The 19,493-nt window shown below is 40.9% G+C and overlaps 1 protein-coding gene across 7 annotated transcripts in view; it reads left to right on the top strand.

The window, feature by feature from the left end:
• Positions 1 to 19,493, top strand: part of Shc (SHC-adaptor protein) — a 291,472-nt gene that overhangs the window by 213,313 nt on the left and 58,666 nt on the right. For all 7 annotated transcript variants that reach the window (XM_076198803.1, XM_076198805.1, XM_076198804.1 and 4 more), the window contains 3 exons: positions 11,595 to 11,829; positions 12,965 to 13,152; positions 13,279 to 13,592. In XM_076198803.1, the coding sequence (XP_076054918.1) occupies positions 11,595 to 11,829; positions 12,965 to 13,152; positions 13,279 to 13,592 (737 nt within the window). The remainder of the gene's footprint in view (positions 1 to 11,594; positions 11,830 to 12,964; positions 13,153 to 13,278; positions 13,593 to 19,493) is intronic.

Raw genomic sequence — 19,493 nt, 5'->3', positions numbered from 1 at the left:
GCACGATCGAGACAAACGACAAAGAGAAGGTAGGATTTGTCAGTATCTTACCCGCTTTACATGCTCTTGTTATTAATAAAGGCATTATCACAAATAAAACAGGCCAAACTAAACAGCATGAACATACAATACAACACTGACTGGTACCAACACCAACATCGTGTGTCGCGATCAAACAAAAATAAGCGGGCAGCCATTTTCGCAGTTACAAATTACAAACTGTACCTGATTCCTTAATGCTAAATATGTGCATTACATGTGCATAATGGGTCGTTCAAGCATGGAAAAAAATTAAAGAATCGACTATTCAGAACGGTTTCCGTAAATCAGAAATGTGCCATCCTGCAATGTTCGATGCATGCTACGACTCGGAAAAGGAATCGGACGAATCCGAAATCGAAATGGAAACGGATGAGGTCACTGCATCAGAATTGGCCGATTTATACCACAACCTCTTCCATGACGAAACAGAGGATGAGGAATTCGATGGCTTCGTGAGCGATGATATGCCTTCATAAACATTATTGACTCTGCCGTCTGTGATTACTGACTGCTTTTTTTTTCTAATAACGATGTGCTCCATTGACTCTGTTCATAACAGTTCAGTAATGTGCTCTATTATTGTTCTATTCTATTGAAAACTAACCATTGGAAATTGTTTGGTTTAATAATTAATTACCAGTCTTTGTATGGCATTTATAAACCAATTGATTGATTAATTACCGGTAAACAACCAAACAGGGTTTTATGGCATTATTTACACAAATAGATTAAGGTTCTTTGTAATATATATATATAAGTGCAATAAAATATATTGAAATGTAATTTGTTGGTTATTCTTCATCTTCATCACAATCAGAAATAAATAGGACTGGAGGAATGCTGGTATCATGATCATGAATCGCAATGCCGCGTCTTCGACCCATCCCAAAGGCATCGTAAGATCAGTTGCACACTTTCGAGATCACCCCTTATTCATTGAAGCTACCACTACATCTAGTGGCAGCTTCAGAAACCAAATTCTGAGGTTGTGTACGTACGTGTCGGCCTTTGATGTGTGATGAATCCTGAAAAGCAAGATATCACCAAGAAACCTGCCAATATCGGAAAACATATATCTTTTTTTTTTATAAATCACATAAGCATTGATGAAACAGAAAATTTAGAAAAAGCCTCAGCTTTGAAATTACTTTGATCACCACGTCAACGGCCGGCCGTAACAACAACCGCCGTGAGCTGTGCCTCTGGCCACCCATGCATGGGTAGTATACATCGTCGGATCTACAGTGCCGTGCATGCCATATGACTGCGGGTCATACAGTGGTGCGGGTCTTGTGTGGATTTTCACTAAGGTGTAAGGGGGTGCGGGTCATATAACGGTGCGGGCTATAGTCCGAAAAATACGGTACTTCATCCCATTTTGAGTGTTGGTTTCTTATCACTACTCTCATTTTTCTTTCTTGCAAAAAGTCTTCCATCCAATTTAGCAGTTTGCCCTGTATTCCTCCTTCAGTTTCTAATTTCTTAAGCAACTTCTTCTGTGGTACTTTGTCAAAAGCTTTTTTTAGGTCTAGAAATGCACAATCAGCCCATCCATCTCTTTCTTGTATTATATCTATTAGCCTTGAATAGAAACATATTAAATTGGTGACGCATGATCGTCCTTGTCTGAATCCAAATTGTCTTGGATTTAGCACGTTGTTTTTTTTCTAAATATTTTACCCATCTATTTTTGACAATTCTTTCACAAATTTTTGCTATTGTACTTGTTAGAGAGACTGGCCTATAGTTGTTAGGGTCTTCTTTATTTCCCCCTTTATATATAGGTACTATATTTGCTTTTTTCCAATCTTCTGGAACTTTACCTTCTTTCAAGGAAATGTTTATTATGCTATGTATTATGTCTGCCAGTTCATTCCTGCATTCTTTCAGAATCCAGTTTGCTATTTCATCTGGTCCATGCGATTTTCTGACATCAAGATTACTCAAGTGGTTCAATATTTCATTCTTTGTTACTTCTATTTCTTTCATAGGGGGGACTTTCTCTTTCCATTCAATCTCTTCAGGTTGTATGTTCTCCCTTGTAAACACAGATTTAAAATGTTTGTTCATAATTTCTGCCATTTCAATTTCCTATGTGTATTCAACTCCTTGTCTTAATTTCTCCAAGTCTTGTTTGTTTTTCAGTTTGTTGTTTACAAATCTGTAGAATAGTTTTGGTTGATCTTTACATTTTTCTATGACATCTTTTTCATATTTTCTCTTTTCCTCTCTGCACGCTTGTACATATTCATTTCTATAACAAGTATATATTTTCCATTTTTCTGGTCTTTTGTTTTTCTTCCATTTGGCCCAGGCTTTGTCTCTTTTGTCTTTTATCTCCCTACAACTTTTATTGTACCAGCACTTTACATATTCTTTTTCTTGTTTTTGTCTTGGGACATACTTTTCTACTCCTTTTTTATAGATTTTTGTCAAAATATTCCATTTCTCTTCTACTGTCGTATCTTCTTTGTGTATTCTTTCCCAGTTTTCATTTTGGAAGAATTCTCTTATTTTATCAAAATTTGCTTTTTCATACATCAATCTTCCTTTTCTATATTGTTCATTTCTTTTCATGTATTTTTTCTCATTTAGTTCTAGTTCTATCAATATGTGGTCACTTTTGCTTATTGGTGCCTGTATTCTATCTTTTCCACTATTTCAGGTTCTGATGTGATTATTAGGTCTAGTCTCGATGGTTCTTCTTCATTTCTATACCTAGTGTTCGCTTGGATCCATTGTGTCATTGTGTGGTCAGTAATCATCTCAAGTAGAACACTTCCCCATGAGTTTTCTCCACCCTTTACGGTCATCTCTTCCCAGCATATTTCTTTGCAATTATATTCGCCCATCATAACTATTCTTCCTCCATCTTCCATTATCTTGTTTAGTGTTATTCTTGTGTCTTCTAACATGCTTTTATGTTCATTCTCTTCCCACGAGGCTGTTTTTGGGGGCACGTAGTTTATTACAAACTTTCTGCTCTTCGTATCTCTATCTTCTACTTCTATCATGATCATCTCTACTCTATTGTTCCCATATGTGACACTCTTCACGCTTATATCCTTCTTAGTCAGGAACATAACTCCACCCCCTTGTTTTTTCTCTCTGTTTCTAATCCAATAATTATATGCATTGTGTCCTATGCTGTTGGGTGGTAGTGGACCTTTTAATTTTGTCTCAACAATTCCCATTATGTCCGGATCTTTTTCTTTCAGATATTTGTTCAGTTCATTCAGTCCTGTTATTAATCCATCTATATTTGTGTAGGATACTTTTAACTTTCTGTTATTTCCATTGTATTCTCTTTTTCTTTTGTGTTTCTCTCTGTTATTTTCCATTTCTTCAATTTCACATTCACTACTCTCTAGTAGAATTCTTGTTTTTCTGTCTCCGTTCTGGTCTCGTTTTTTTTTCTTAGCTTCATGTCTTTTCCTTATTTCCTCCTCTCTTTCCTCTTTATTCATTTCCCTTTTTATCCATACCTTTTTATATTGTTCACTTGTTGTTAGTTTCCCTGTTTTGGACAAGATATTCTCAGCCGTCGTTTGTGACCTGAATTTAATCTTAATTGGTCTGGTCTTGTCTGTACTATATTTCCTGATTTGTTTCATTATTTCTGGCTCATCTTCCTGAACTAATTCTAGTAAGTTTCTTACTTTTTCATTTTCCTCTTTGATTCTTGTGGTTCTATCCGGGTTATGTTTCTCTTCCATTCCTAATATAATTATACATTTCTTTTTGTCTGCTAAGTCTCTTACAATATTCTCCTTCTGTCTCATCACTTTGATAACTGAGTCTTCAGTTTGTTCTTTCATTTGCTGTTTAATTATATCAGAAAATGCAACTTTACTATTTTCTTGTATCTTCCTCCACCCCTCTGCCTCTTTTGCTATTTTTTCTTTATTGTCTCTATTGTTCTTTTTTAATTCTTCATTCTCCACTTTTACTTCTCTTAACTGTCTTTTTAGGTCTTCTATTTCATCAGTTAAGTTTTTGTTCGCCTTCTCTAGTTCTTCCAATTTTTCAAACCTCTCGGCAATTTTTGACATCTTGCCAAACCTAATCTCCCAATGCTCAGTCATTTGTTCAAGTTTTTCCTCCAGTTTTGCCAGTCGGGGGAGGTTGGTATCCGCCGCCCCCTCATTAAATCCTTGAAAATTATTATCCTCACCTTCCATTGAACTGCTTTTATCTATGTTTCTGATCTTTACAATTTTGTTAGTCCCATCATCGAGATCCAAGTCATCCGTTCGGCGTTTGTTTACAATCCGCCTGGACTCTTGGACCAAGTCCTCCCCTTCCTCATTTCCTTCCATTTCCCTCAATATCCCTTCCCTTCTCCTTCCCTATCACTTCCCCACTATTCCACGAGCACTCCCCTTCCCTATAAATACAAAAATGCACTTCTCTGGATGTTGAGATCCACGTAGTTTTTCCTTTTTCTTTGGAACACCAGTTCTCGCCGTCCATTCGGTGAAAGGGTGTGTGTGTGTGTGTGTGTATATACAGGTATAGTATATACATACAGCACCTGCATACGTATATAATATATATACTGAAATACAGTACAGTATTAAAACATTAAAAAGAATAGAAAAAATTATAAAAATGAAACTAAAAAGCATTGATAAATAAACAGTAAACAGCTTGTATTTAATAGTATTCAATAGAAAAAGTTACTTAAAAATGCAACAGATTGATATCATGTATCCTAGAGTAGAACCCTCGTGTTGGCCATTTTGAATAGGATCCGACTTACGACCAATCCGACTTACAACCAATCCGACTTATGACTGGTTGGTCGGAACCTATCTAGGTCGTAACTCGGATAGTGGCTGTATTACAATAACCAGTAATATGTTTTGCATGTTTAATTATATTACATATATGAAATTAAATAAAAAATCTAAAGTGCATTAGTTTATCTCACTTGTTCTTGTGGAACCCTTAGGAACCTTTTGTGGAACCTTAGTGTTCCGGGGAACCCTGGTTGAGAAACACTGGTCTAGGAGGGCGAATAGGCATTGGCTGGTGTGTGGTGCCAGTGCGTATGTGAATGTGTATGGGTTAAGGTGCAACTGATAGAGGCACAGTAGAAGAAAAATGTAGATAGTACTTAGCTAGCATTGGTTTAGGTGGTGATATGAGTGAAAAAGAAACTAGAGATGAGTGTCATATTAAACAAAGAAGAAAGAGAAGAACCAGGAACTAATGCAGACAAGGGATACATCGCTTTGTTATAATATGCTATCTAGGCATGGCCAAGATGACTTGCATGAAGGAACTGTTCGAGATGAGCAGACAAGAGCTCTTCTTGCTGTGTGGCAAATTGGTTGGTCACTACCCAATCGCAGGTTGGCTCTGTGTAGTGTGCAGTTATATTAAGAGGCGGTCAAGGTCGACGAATTGGGGAGACAAGGTTGATTAGGGCACACTCACAATGATGTATGGTGTCGTATGACAGGTGAGACACAAGGATCCAGTGAAAGGACAGTGGAGTACACCACAACAGAGCATGGGAGTAATATGGTGTGATGCTAGCAGCATAGCAACCAGTGTAGTCTTGGAGATAGGAGGTGTGGTAGTCAAAGATGGGGTGTGGCAGCAAAAAAAGGGTGACTACCATCAGATTAACATGTCAGAGTTGGATGCTGTTGCAAAAGGAGTCAGTTTAGCACTGAAGTGGGGGCTATGTGAGATTGAAATCAGGGCAGACTCGGTCACAGTGGTGGGATGGATGAACACAATGCTGAGAGCTGAGAAGAGAATATGCACTAAAGGGACAGCAGAGGTCATTGTAAAATTGCACTTTGGGATCCTGAGGGAGTTAATAGACAAATTCTGTGTGAAGGTGAGCATAACCCAAGTGCTGTCAGGAGTGAACAAAACAGACTTACTAACCAGAGTGAAGAAAAGTTGGTTGAGAGTGCTGGAAGAGGAAGAGAAGGTTGAAGTGTGCACTGCAGGGTCCCTATGTGTGAAAGAGTTGCATGGAACACATCACCTGGGTGTTGATAGGCCATTGTTCTTAGCAAGGAAAGTTGACCCAAATATAACGAGTGAAGAAGTCCACCGGGCAGTGAGAGCATGTGTCTGGTGTCAGTCGAAAGATCTCGCTCATAGACCGCATGCAACAGGGGAACTCAACATAGTAGAAAACTGGAAGAGGTTGGCAGTTGATGTAACCCACTATTAATGGGGCATGTACTTATCGATGGTTGACTGTGGCCCAGGATGATTTGCCGTCAGGCAGGAGCTGAAGACTGAGATGGGAGAGGAACTTGCACAAGTGATAAATGAAATATTTCTGGAATGGGGTCCAGTGGATGAAGTCCTGATGGATAACAGCACCACATTTTGGTCGAGAGCACTGAAAGGAATGCTGAACAAATAGAGCACAAGACGCTTCTTTAGGACTGCATACTGGCCGAGCAGAAATGGAATAGTAGAGTGACACCATTGCACTATCAAATCCATTGCCAAGAGGCCACTAATACCGCCTATGTAGTCTTCTGGTATAATATGCCCCCTAGGTCAGGCCAAGATGAAGACTCAGTGCCACAAAAAGCTGTATTTAGGTATGAATGGTGGCATCCCAGGGTAGCGCTGGTGCTACCAGCCAATGCTGAAGAAGGTGTTTCCTCAGTACAAGTGGGGGAGAAGGTATGGTTGAAGCTAAATGATAGTAAGTGCACATCACAGTGGACAAGGGGGATCATGACAGAGGTAAATTCACGGAACAACATCTCTGTTGAAGGAGTGCCCAAGCAGTTGGTTGGGGAGATGTACATACATATATACAGGTATATACCAAAGGTTTTCCCCCCTTACAAGTGAGGTAGCCAAAAAACAAAGGCATAAAAACCACTACTCCCACCCATTTCATCCCCACAAACTCCACTCTCATCCAGCCCCTTCCCTCCCTCTTATCTGGACACCTGGATGACAGGTCATCCCCCTGCATCTTGCCCACTGCCCTGCATCAGAAGCAGTGTCACAAGCCACAGTACATCCACAGCAAGGCTGCTTTATTAAATCGGCAACCCCATCTCTCCGTCCCCTCATGCAGAAAAGGAGAAGACAGGAAGAAATCCCATTGGGCTTAATCAATCTATTTTTCACACATACTCCCTCACCCCCCATCCCCCACCCACTCCCCCTCATGCATCACAGTATCATCCATACACAACCATTCTCCACTCAACCTCATCTTCTGTTCCCTCCCAACCTTCCTTAACAGACATTCCCCTCATTCTCAATGCCCCTTTTACCCCATCCATCCATCTCATCCTTGGTTGCACCCTCATGTTCACTCCTTCCACCTCTGCCTTCCACACCTCTTTTACTAATCTTTCCATGTGTCCAAACCATACCAATGCTCTTTCATCAACCCTATCTCCCAACTCCCTTTCCATCCCCCATTCTCCTCCTCACCTCCTCGTTTCCCACTCTATCCAGTCTAGTAACCCCTATCATACTTCTCAGGCACCTCATCTCAAACACATTCAAACTCCTCTCTTGTGTTCCATGTGTTTGCCTTGAACAGTGCTATCGGCACAATCACTCCTTCATACAATCTCCTCCTAGCATTCATTCCCAAATGTCTATTTCTCATTACACTTTTTAATCCCCCAAGGTATTTATTTGCTTCTCTCAGTCTACATTCTACCTCCACCTCCACTCCTCCCATTCCTGCCACATTCGTACCTAAGTATCTAAAACTATCCACTTCCTCCAGTCTCTCTCCCTTAATACTCACTTCCAGTCTGCTGCCACTTTTTCCCCTTGTACATTTCATCACCTTACTTTTACCCTCATTTATCTTCAACTTCCTTCTTTCACACACCCTCCCAAACTCTGTCACAAACTTCCTCAATCCCTCCTCTGATCCTACTACAAGCACAGTATCAGCAAACAACAACTGGCTTATCTCCCACTTTTCTCTATTTTCTTTAACCAATCCCCAACCCACTACTCTTGCATTTACCTCTTGCACCACCCCATCCATGTATAAATTAAACAGCCAGGGCAAGTCCCACCTTTACTTTAAACCACTCACTCTCCATTTCTGATTCTAACACAAGCTCTACTACTCTCGTAAATACTCTTGACTGCTCCTATCCCATATATCTGCAATACCTCCCACAGTGCCCTCCTGTCTACCCTGTCATAAGCCTTTTCCAAATCCATAAAAGCCTAAAAAAATATCATTATCTTTTCCTATATCTTTCTCACATATCTGTCTTACCACAAAAATCTAATCTACACAACCCCTACCTGTCCTAAACCCACACTGTTCCTCACCAATTACTCCCTCTGCTCCTCTCCTAATCCTCTCAATCAAGACCCTCCCATAAGCATTATCAACTACACTTAACAAGCTGATCCCTCTGAAACTACTACACTCACATTTGTTCCCTTTTCCCTTTTAAAGTGGAACTATACAGGCACTCCTCCAGTCCTCTAGCACTCTACCCTCTCGTAAACAAACATTTAATAACCTCACCAGCCAGTCCACCATCATCATACCTCCTTTCTTTAGACATTCTGCATGACACCCATCCAACCCAAGTGCCTTTGCTGCTCTCATCATCTTAACAACTGCCTTCGCCTCATTTTTCCTTATTGCTTCTCCATTTTCCTCACTCATCACTGTCATTTTCTTAGAGCTTCCCACTGAAACTACCTTTCCCTCCCTATCGTCCTTCACATTTAGGAACTCCCTAAAATACTCTGCCCATCTTCCTCGTACTGTCCTCTCTTCCATTATCATCTCTCCATCTGCACCTTTTACCTTTACTTCTCTACTTGATCAGCCTTCTCATCCTCTCTTAATTTCTTTCCAAAACATCTTTTTATTACTTTCAAAATTTTCTGTCATACTCTTACTGCATTTCACATCTGCTCTCCTCTTTGCCTCCTTTATCTTATGCTTTACTTCTCTTCTCTTTTCTTTGTACCTCTCATATGATTCTGTTGCCCTATTTTGTAACCAATCTGTGAAAGTTCACTTCTTCTCTTCTACAACCCTCTTTGCTTGCTCATCCCATCACTCACTACCCTTCCTTCTATTTCATCCCATCCTCCTTGCTCCACACACCTTTTGCACACTTTGTGAATACCTTCTCGAAACATCCCCCATTCCTCCTCCACTCCTAGTTCTACTCTATTCTTCACTCCCTCCCACTCCTCTCTCAGCTTCTTGTACTCCTCCTTTTATTTACAAGGAGCTAAGATATATATATATATATATATATATATATATATATATATATATATATATATATATGCTGAATTAGTCGTTTTGGCATTTGGGTCCATTTCTAGTTGATGAAGAAAATAAGTAGGAAGAGGTGAAGAGGGCTAACTGCCTGTTGTCAGCTCTTTTTACATGAAAAAAATGGATGAAAAACAGTCAAAATTTATAGAGAGACAACATGATGCTCAGTCCAGAGAGCAAGTACCAACACCTTAGGACTGCATCTTACATACATACATACATATACCAAGGCTTTCCCCCTTCCAAGGGAGGTAGCCAAAAAAGGAAAGGCATAAAAACACTCCCACCCATTTCATCCCTAAATACACTCCACACCCCTCCCACCCTCCCTCTCATCTGAGCACCTCCTGGATGACGGGTCATCCCTGCACCCTGCCCACTGCCCTGGGTCAGAAGCAGTGTCGCAAGACACAGCACATCCACAGCAAGGCCGCTTCATTTAATCGGCGACCCCCCCCTCTCCGTCCCCCTTTGCATATAAGGCGAGGACGGGGAGAAATCCCTTCGGGCTGCGTCAAAAATTACTCACACATACTACCCCACCCCCCACCCCCCCGCCCATTCCTCCTCATGCAGTCACAACATCATCCATATACAACCATTCTCCACTCACCTCTGTCTTCCGTCCTCTCCCTTCCTTCCTCAACAGACATTCCCCTCTTCCCCAAAGCCCCCTTCACCCCATCCATCCACCTCATCCTAGGACGTCCCCTCATGTTCACTCCCTCCACATCTGCCTTCCATACCTCTTTTACTAGTCTTTCTTCACTCATTCTTTCCATGTGTCCAAACCATCCTTAAGATGGAGATAAAGGTGTAGATGGGTTGTTAATATGGGCTGTGCGAGGATGATTCTCTCTGACATCTGTCCCACATGGCTCCACCACTTAAGGCTACCTATCATTGGTCCCGTCCAAGATGATTGGTATCATGATTATCTTTGTCATTTCTATAATTCAGTCCATTGCATTACACATACACACCAAAGGTGATTTCCCCCTTATAAGGGAGATGGCCAGCCTAGGCATGCCTCCACCCTTCACCTATTCCACATCTCTTTGTTGTTCCTTTTATTTTCTATCTATTTATCTATATACCAAGGTCCTCTTCCTCTACTTAAGGGAAGTAGCCAGCCAAGGCATGCTCCCACACCCATTCATTCTACTCTCATCCACTCACCGCTCCATTAACACACTGAAAGACAACACACTGCTGCATGCCAGACCCCCTGATATCCACCCTTCTGAATCCTCTCTCCCACAAAAGGACAGAGTCCACTTGGCCAGACTGCGGTGCGGTCACCACCCAGCACTTCTAAGCTACCAGAAGAGGCTGGATGACCGCGTTGTGAACAGCTGCCCAGGATGTAACACTTCACCCCATACCATACAACACATAATGGAAGACTGCATTATACACAATCATGCACGCAAACAACACAACATACACTCTATAAAGGATTTGTGGGAAAACCCAGTTTCGGCTATGGCATTCCTTGGGGAGACGGGACTGCTCGGACAGACAGTCTAGGGAACAACAACAACTCTCATCCATCTCCCATTGTTTCTCTCTCATCTTAACTCCTTGTAGATGAAGGGTCATTCCTGTCTCCTGCCCACTGCCTGGGTCAGAGGCATTGCAGCAAGACCCAGCACATTCACAGCAGGGCTACCCTGCCTCCTTGTCTCCTCATGCAGAAAATAGAGAATGCAGGGAGAATACCTTTAGGCAGCAATCATGTTCATTGGGATCAATGATAGGTACCCCCAAATGTTGGTCTTGTGGAAAGAGACTGTGATTGGGTAAATCTATAATGAGTTGTTCCCCTCATCTGCCTTGTGCTGTTGCAAGAAGGATGGGTGTGGAGAGGAGTTGCCACAGGATGAAACCAATGGGGTAAACTTACTTTGGCTGGTGGACTTAGGCAGATGAACCATATTTTGAGAAAATCTTAGTGTATCTGCAAGATATGACTCTTTCAGCCCTTTGTAAGGGTAACTGTGTACATGTATGTGTTGTATGAATTTTTTCTTCATGTATGTATTTTAATGTTTGATTTTTTCTTTATTAGATCATATGGATCAAAAGGTCTCTTAGCATACTTTGGCTTTTATTTTTCTCATTCTTTTACCAGGAAGTTAGATAGAAATATGTATTTTTTTTTTTTTTCTACAGATAAATGAGTTATGTTATAGTCGTTATAGAAAAACTGGATGCCTTATTTTGTTCAGCAAGCTGTATTCTAAGTCTCATCTGATTTTACCTTCAGGGAGTGCATAAGCCGAGTTTGTGAAGCTGCTGGCCTCAAGACTGTAGACCGCAAAAGGAAAGTGGTCAAAACTATTGGGCGCATCCTTGGTGAGCGTCCTCTAATGGAACATGCAGGAAGCAATGTAAGCCTTACCATCACCAGCACAGCCCTCACCTTGACAGTGCTTGAATCCTTGCAGGTGGTGGCATCCCATGACATGCCCAACATTTCCTTTGCATCAGGAGGCGATCCAGTAGGTTGAGCTTTCTGCTTTTATGTTGTTTGTGTTTGGAATAATGTATATATAGCTGTGTATATATATATATATATATATATATGCAAGGATTTATGTTGTATGTATATGATTTAACCTCTTGAATACAAGGATGCCTAGATGTATCATGAGTTGTGAGTGGGGTATAGGAAAATACTAGCATTAGCTTCCTGATTATATTTATTTTGTTGTAGCTGAGTGACCCCATATTCTTTGAACAGGCTTGATCATGTTTTCTGTGACATTACATTTATTCAGGGTGAAAGAGAACAAGTATATATTTTGTATAGTGTGTACAAATATTTCATTCATATTGAAGAGGTTAAGAGATAATAGTTTAGTGGAAAGATTAGGGAATAAGGTTATGATGAAAACTGTGTTTTCCTTTATCTTTGCTTTTACATTTAGAACAATTTGATCTACTTATGTGGGCTCTTTGCCAGATATGGGTATCAGAGAGAATCACCTCTCCACTGTCCTTCTTCAAAGCCAAACAAGATTGACTCTCTTTTCAATCTATGGCACTTTGTCTTGGAACAAAATGACCACTCTTTAACAGACCACCACATTCAATACACCCCAAGATCAATCCAGCAGGGAGTTCGCTTCCAAGTTCGACAAGAGTGGTGCTGACACACTTATGTTCTAGTCACCACCCTACACTAAAACAGTACCAACACAGAATCAACCTGACACCATTTGCCCAAGAGCCAACCTTTGCACAGAAGACATAGAACTCCATACAACAATACAAAATCTCTTCACTGAGTAATCTATAGGCTGATCCTGTCACTGTAGTAGGTATTCTGAGGGTTACAGATCTGCAAGAGAGAACTGGGAATAGATTGATTGATATCAACAACCACAGTTTTCTTTTCAGATATTTCAACTCTTGGAATAGCCAAGCTAAAACCATAAACTTGTAAGGGGGAAAAAGCCTTTGGTGTATGTATGTAATCTAAATCTTGTAATGATCAATGGAGAAAAAAGGTGATTCCACAAGTGTAGCTCTTTTCATGTAAATTACAATTAGGTAAATTCACGTCTTAATTATATGACTTTCAGAACCACTGGTAAGCCATATGAATATTTTCATTATCTCGCTTCTTTCCAGGATACACTAGACTTCATTGCTTATGTGGCTAAGGATTCAAGGTATGGCAGAGCATGTTTTGTCTTAGAGTGTGGGGGAGGTTTAGCCCAGGATGTCATCACCACTATAGGGCAGGCATTTGAACTCAGGTTTAAGGAATATCTCAAAAGAACACCATCAGTCCAATACTCCAGTGTCAAGTCAGAAAAGTAAGTGTAATAAAAGAACTTGTCATTATTTTGATTTTTCAGATTTTTTTTATATGAAAATACATTTCTGTTGTATACAATATTTAATCAAAGTTTGTAACCTAATAGATATTTATTTATCAACAGACCAGGAGTGAATGGTGAGGGTGGATGGGGTGATGATCCTGAATACTATAATGACCTCCCTGGCAAAGTTCCGCCTGACATGCCTCCTCCTCCAGTTCCCCCTCTTCCTCAGTATACTGCCTCAGATTGCAAAAGAACAACTTCTCCCCCTACTCTTGTGTCTACTTCATCTGCCTCTTCCTCACCTTCTTCTACTATGTCCACATCTGCCACTGCCTTGCCTGCTTCCAATGCCTCTGCTGCTGCTGCTCTGCATTCCAGTGCTGCCGCTGTCATATCAGTGCACAATAGTCATCAACCACTAACCAACAAAGGTAAGTTAACACATGCAAAACATATGGATTTTATTATGTGCTTGACAAACCTCGCTTCAGGTAATCTTTATATATATGTGCCAGTAAAGATGGTACATGAATGTACAAAGGCCTTAAACCCCTGTAAAAGTGGAAGTTTGAGTCAAAGGATAATTTTTGCTGTACGAATTCTTCATGGAAAAATTATGGTATATTTTTCCCCAGTCAGTCATTTCACTGCCCCAGGTAACTTGCTATGGCCATTAGGTAGACCAGTCAATTTGACAGCCCAAATAAAAAAAAGGGAGAAAGTAAAGATATTAGGGAAATTGGGAGGTCCCAGCAGTGCATGTTTTTTGAAATGGAAATCAGATTTATGGCCTGTATGCAGTTATACATTTTGTGTGTGTACTTACACTAAGCAGGTGAAAGCTTTGAGAGGGAAAAAGAAAGAATGGGGTAGTAATATCTCCCATAGCTACACCCTCACAGTAATGAATTGTGTATTTGCATTGGCAGTTTGATGAAATCTTGTGTACAGCAAAAGTGTTGGACATCGGTCCACTTTATACAGTGAGTTATGGTGGACCAATGCAATGTTGAAAATGGAAACACCCTTAAGAGAGGTGAATTTTCTCACCATTTGAATGTGCTGCCTACCATCATAACATTGTGGGCAAAGCTAATCTTTCCACCAGAAACCAACACACTCAGCTGTATTCTTGCCACCATGGGGAGAGGATTTGTGCCACAATTAACCCATGTGTCCTCACTGCTGCCCCTTCTAACCCCCCTAGTGTTGTGAATACTTTAATTCCCTTGATTTGCTTGAATAATGAAATATCAAATAATTTATCTGTATATTTCACCAGTCACACCCATTAACTTGATGTCTGGAGTATAAAATCCTCAATGTAAACTTTGAAGCCCATTTTCTTTATTTATTTATTTAGTTAATTTTTATTATTTTTTCCCTAAAATAATGCCAGTCCAAGTACTACTACTCTTGACAATTTTTGGTTTGTTTGCATGATTTTTTGAAAGCTGACACTTTGTTCTACATTCTGAATATAGTTTATGATGTGTTGAATATTGGTATATCTAGAAGGATTTATGCTATAAATAATTAAAAATTAACCACTGATCCTAAACATGTAATAAAAAAATAGTTGGGGACTAGTAGCACTCTGAATATTGATTATTTTTGCACAATAAAATAAGATGTTTATTGAGCAGTCAAGAGTTTTTATGAGAGTAGTAGACCCTGTGTTAGAATTAGAAATGGAGAGAATGAGTGGTTTGAGGTAAAGGTGGGACTTCACCAGTGATGTTTTATGTCACCTTGGCTGTTCAATTTATACATGGATATGGGTGGTGCAAGAGGTAAACACAAGGGCTGGAGATTAGAGATGGTTAAAAAAAATGGAGAAAAATGAGAGATAAGCCAGTTGTTGTTTGATGATGACACTGCTTGTTGCTGGACCAGAGGAGGGATTAAGGAAGTTAGTGGCAGAGCTTGGGAAGGTGTGCAAAAGAAGGAAGTTGAAGATAAATATGGGTAAAAGTAAGGTGATGAGATGTACAAGGGGAGAGGATGACAGCAAATTGGAAGTGAATATTAAGGGAGAGAGACTGGAGGAAGTAGAGCTTTAGATACTTGGGTGTGAATATGGCAGGAAAAGGAGGAGTAAGGGTGGAGGTGAAATGTAGATTAAGAGAAACACGTAAATGCCTTGAGGGATTGAAAAATGTAATGAGAAATTGATATTTGGAAATGGATGCTAAGAGGAGATTGTATGAAGGAGTGATTGTGCCAAAAGCACTGTATGGGGCAGAAACATGGAACATAAGAGAGGAAGATTTTAAATGTGTTTGAGATGAAATGCCTGAGAAGTATGGTATAGGCTACTAGGCTGGATAGAGTGAGAAATGAGGAGGTGAGGAGGAGAGTGGGGATGGAAAGGGAGTTGGGAGATAGGGATAATGAAAGAGTATTTGGATGGTTTGGATATATGGAAAAAATGAGTGAAGAAAAATTAGTAAAAGAGGTCTGGAAGGAGTAAACATGAGGGGCCAACCGGGGATGTAGATGGGGTAAAAGGGGCATTGGGAAAGAAGGGAATTTCTGTTGAGGAAGTGAGGGAGAAGACAGAAGATAGGGATGAGTGGAGAATGGTTGTGTATGTATGATGCTGTGATGCATGAAAGGGAGTGGGTGGGGGATGGGGTGGTGAGGGAGTATGTGTGAATGATATTTTGATGCATCCTGAAAGGGTTTCTCCCCATCTTCTCTATTTCTGCATGAGGGGACAGGGAGGGGGGATAGCTGATTAAATGAAGCTGCCTTGCTGTGGATGTGCTATGTCTTGCTACATTGCTTGTGACCCAGGGCAGTGGGCAAGATACTGTAAGTTCGTAGTCATGTATGAGAAAATTAAAAAAGGCTTTCTTAAGCACCACATTCCTGGCATTTAGAAGGGGCAGGGCCAAAAGACACCCCCAAAAAGGGCATTCATTTACACCTCAGAGAACAAGGCTGAAATCTGCATTGATCATTGCAAAAGTACTACTAAGTGAAATTATGCAAAATAAGAACACATTGATCCTGGGTGTTGGAGTGTTCATTGTTGCCATTTGGCTGAGGGTAGCCATATTGGATTTGTGTGGTTCAGTGAACAGACACCAGGTGGCAGTGTTGTTGAGCTGCTATGTGGAATGCTGGATCCTCATTATAAAGGAAGAAGTGAATGGAGCAAGTTTGGTGTAATACTGGTAGCAGAGCGTAGTTATGGCCTCTAAGTCCCCTCCTAAGTTTGATAATGAATCTGAATATGAAAATTGGAAAAAGGATATAAGCATATCATGTGAGTTAACTGAATTAACTAAAGATAAACAGGCATTGGCCTTATACTTATCTTTAACTGGCTGGGCTAGGACGGTGTCTTCTGAAATTGAATTAACAGTTATGAAGAGTCAAAATGGTGTAAAGAGCATTATTGAGAAAATGGACACATTGTTCTTGCCTGATAAAGGTCAATGTCAATTTGCAACATTTCATAATTTGTATGATTTCAGAAGCAATAACAAGAATATCAATGAATATGTGAGTGAGTTTGAACATAGATACTTTAAGTTTGCACAGGAAGGAATGACAGCACCGGACTCTGTAATGACTTTTATGTTTCTTGCTTCAAGCAATTTGGCTGAGCATGAGACTCAAATTATGATGTCAGCAATCTCTGAAATCAACTGGGCCAAACGGCAGCAACCACCCCTGGCCACCGGCTCTACGCAGGTGGCACCGATCCCCAAGAGGAGCTACGCCTACCTTGGGGAGTACCACAATCCTTTTTCCCAACATGCAATATTACGTTTTTTCTGCACCGAGGGGTGATTTTCCGGCGATCACCCCTCTTCTTCTACTTTTAGCTGGAGATGTAGAGAGCAATCCTGGGCCCACCACAAAATACACATGCCCAACATGCTCTAAACCCATTACTTCGAGCAGACAGACAAAGGGCTCAGTTCAGTGCAATATGTGCAAAAACTGGGCCCACCTCACTTGTACAACACTTGCTGACACAAACACTTGGACATGTTCTCCCTGCCCTCCAGTAACCCCACTCCCACCTCCCCAACCACAGCCAGCACCCTCACCCACTCCCAATTTCCCTCTGCCCTTACCCCCGATTAGTACTCCCCTTCCTTTGTCCCCGATCTCTCCTTTCCCCCCCTCTGACCCAGATCCTACACCTTCCCCACTACCACCCCAACCTCAACCCCAAACGGCAACATACAACACATACAAAACACACAACATCAACATATTACAACACAACATTGAAGGTATTAACACGAAAAAACATGAACTTGAACACTTTCTTAAACAACACAACATACACATTGCGATTTTACAAGAAACAAAATTAAGACACTCATACAAAACACCATCATTTCATAATTACACCACCATCAGACAAGACCGGACTGACGGCTATGGCAGTGGACTCATCACCCTGATCCACCACTCCATCTGTTTTGTGGACACAAGTGCCACAACCAAAATTCTCCTCCCTACCACAGATAACACAACAGAAATCCAATCCATTCGAATCCGCACAGGCAACAAATCAACACTGACAATAGTTAACATGTACATTCCCCCCCAATCATCCCCCACAGTTCCAGACACCTTCAGGCCTCATTTTAGCCAACTAGCCTCAATCCCCAACCTGATCATGGGTGGAGACTTCAACGCCAAGTCGTCTGCCTGGTATGTCGACAACCCTGACACAGACAGAGGGCTTGATATACAGACTCAGTTTGACTCATTGACTATCATGAACAACACACATAATCATACACATATCCCACACCAAGCCCTATACACTCCCTCCTCTCCTGATATCACCTTCTGCTCCCCCTGCCTAACCCCAACAACATCATGGAGAGTGGTCGGAACCCTTGGCTCTGACCACCTTCCAATCATCATCACCACCAAAACAAGATGCACCCCAGTTGGCCACAGACACACTTACACCAATTACAAGAGAGCTAACTGGGAAGCTTTTACTGAAGAGACAGAACAACATTTTGAAACACTTAACAGTACACCAATCACAAACATAAACAATGCTGTGCACACTTTTAATACAATCATACAAAATGCAGACAAGAGATACATCCCTAGAGGCAACAGAAAATCACACAACCCCAACTTCACACCAGAAATCCAAAGCCTCATCAGACAACGTGACACACTTAAACACGGTACCCCCACACCTATCCCTCAAAACATAGCAGACCAAATACAAACACTAAACACTGTAATTGCCAATAAAATACATGAACAAAAAACACAAAATTGGCAAAACTTTATCAATACACTTGATCACAAAACAAACACCAGCAAATTGTACAAAACACTCAACAGCATTACACTATCCAACAGTAACACTACACGCTCTCACGCAGCAATAATCACAACAACAGATAACAAGCAAACGCACTCATACGTCATTTTGCACAGACGAGCCATCTTACATCTCACCCTGACGACCGACGCACCATTCGACGTAAGAAAGACTTTCCCACAGACTCAGACTATACACCCTTCATAGACAGTCAGACAAAACTCATAATGCATAGTCTCAAGCACTCATCTGCCTGTGGCCCTGATAACATAAGCAACATCCACCTAAAACACATTGGACCACAAGGTATACACGCACTCACAAACATTGCAAACTACAGCTATTCACACAACACTATACCCGACATCTGGAAGCATGGTAAAATAATCACCATTCCAAAACCGAACAAAGACCCAACAATCCCAACATCGCACCGCCCAATCACACTTCTCTGCACCCCCTCTAAAGTCATTGAACGCCTAATACTTAAACTTGTCACACCATATATTCCCCTTGCTGACTCACAACACGGTTTTAGGCCACTACACTCCACAAACACTCTTCTGACAAACCTCACACAAAGAATTTTAGATGGCATCAATTCAGATAGGCCCCACCACAGAACACTTCTTATAACATTGGACATTAGTAAAGCTTTTGATGCTATCCCCCGCCACAACCTAACAAATAAAATATATAACACAGACATGCACAATAACACCAAAAGATGGCTGGCCAATTATCTGGCAGGCAGGAATGCTCATGTGTCATATAATGGCCAATCATCGCACATCAGAAACATTAAGAACGGAGTACCACAGGGCTCAGTTCTATCCCCCACATTATTTAATCTATACATGCATGACTTACCCACGCCAGACACCTCAGAAATACAAATCTCTTCCTACGCAGACGACATAACAATCACATGCACACATCGTAACACAGACAAAGCTGCAGAAATAATCCAGCCTTACCTTGACACACTCAACACATGGTTCATCACAAA

Source organism: Oratosquilla oratoria, chromosome 15 (genome assembly GCF_046742065.1).
Source record: "Oratosquilla oratoria isolate Oo_2021 chromosome 15, ASM4674206v1, whole genome shotgun sequence".
In the NCBI taxonomy this organism is placed as follows: domain Eukaryota; kingdom Metazoa; phylum Arthropoda; class Malacostraca; order Stomatopoda; family Squillidae; genus Oratosquilla; species Oratosquilla oratoria.
This window is presented reverse-complemented; position numbering and strand designations above follow the sequence as displayed.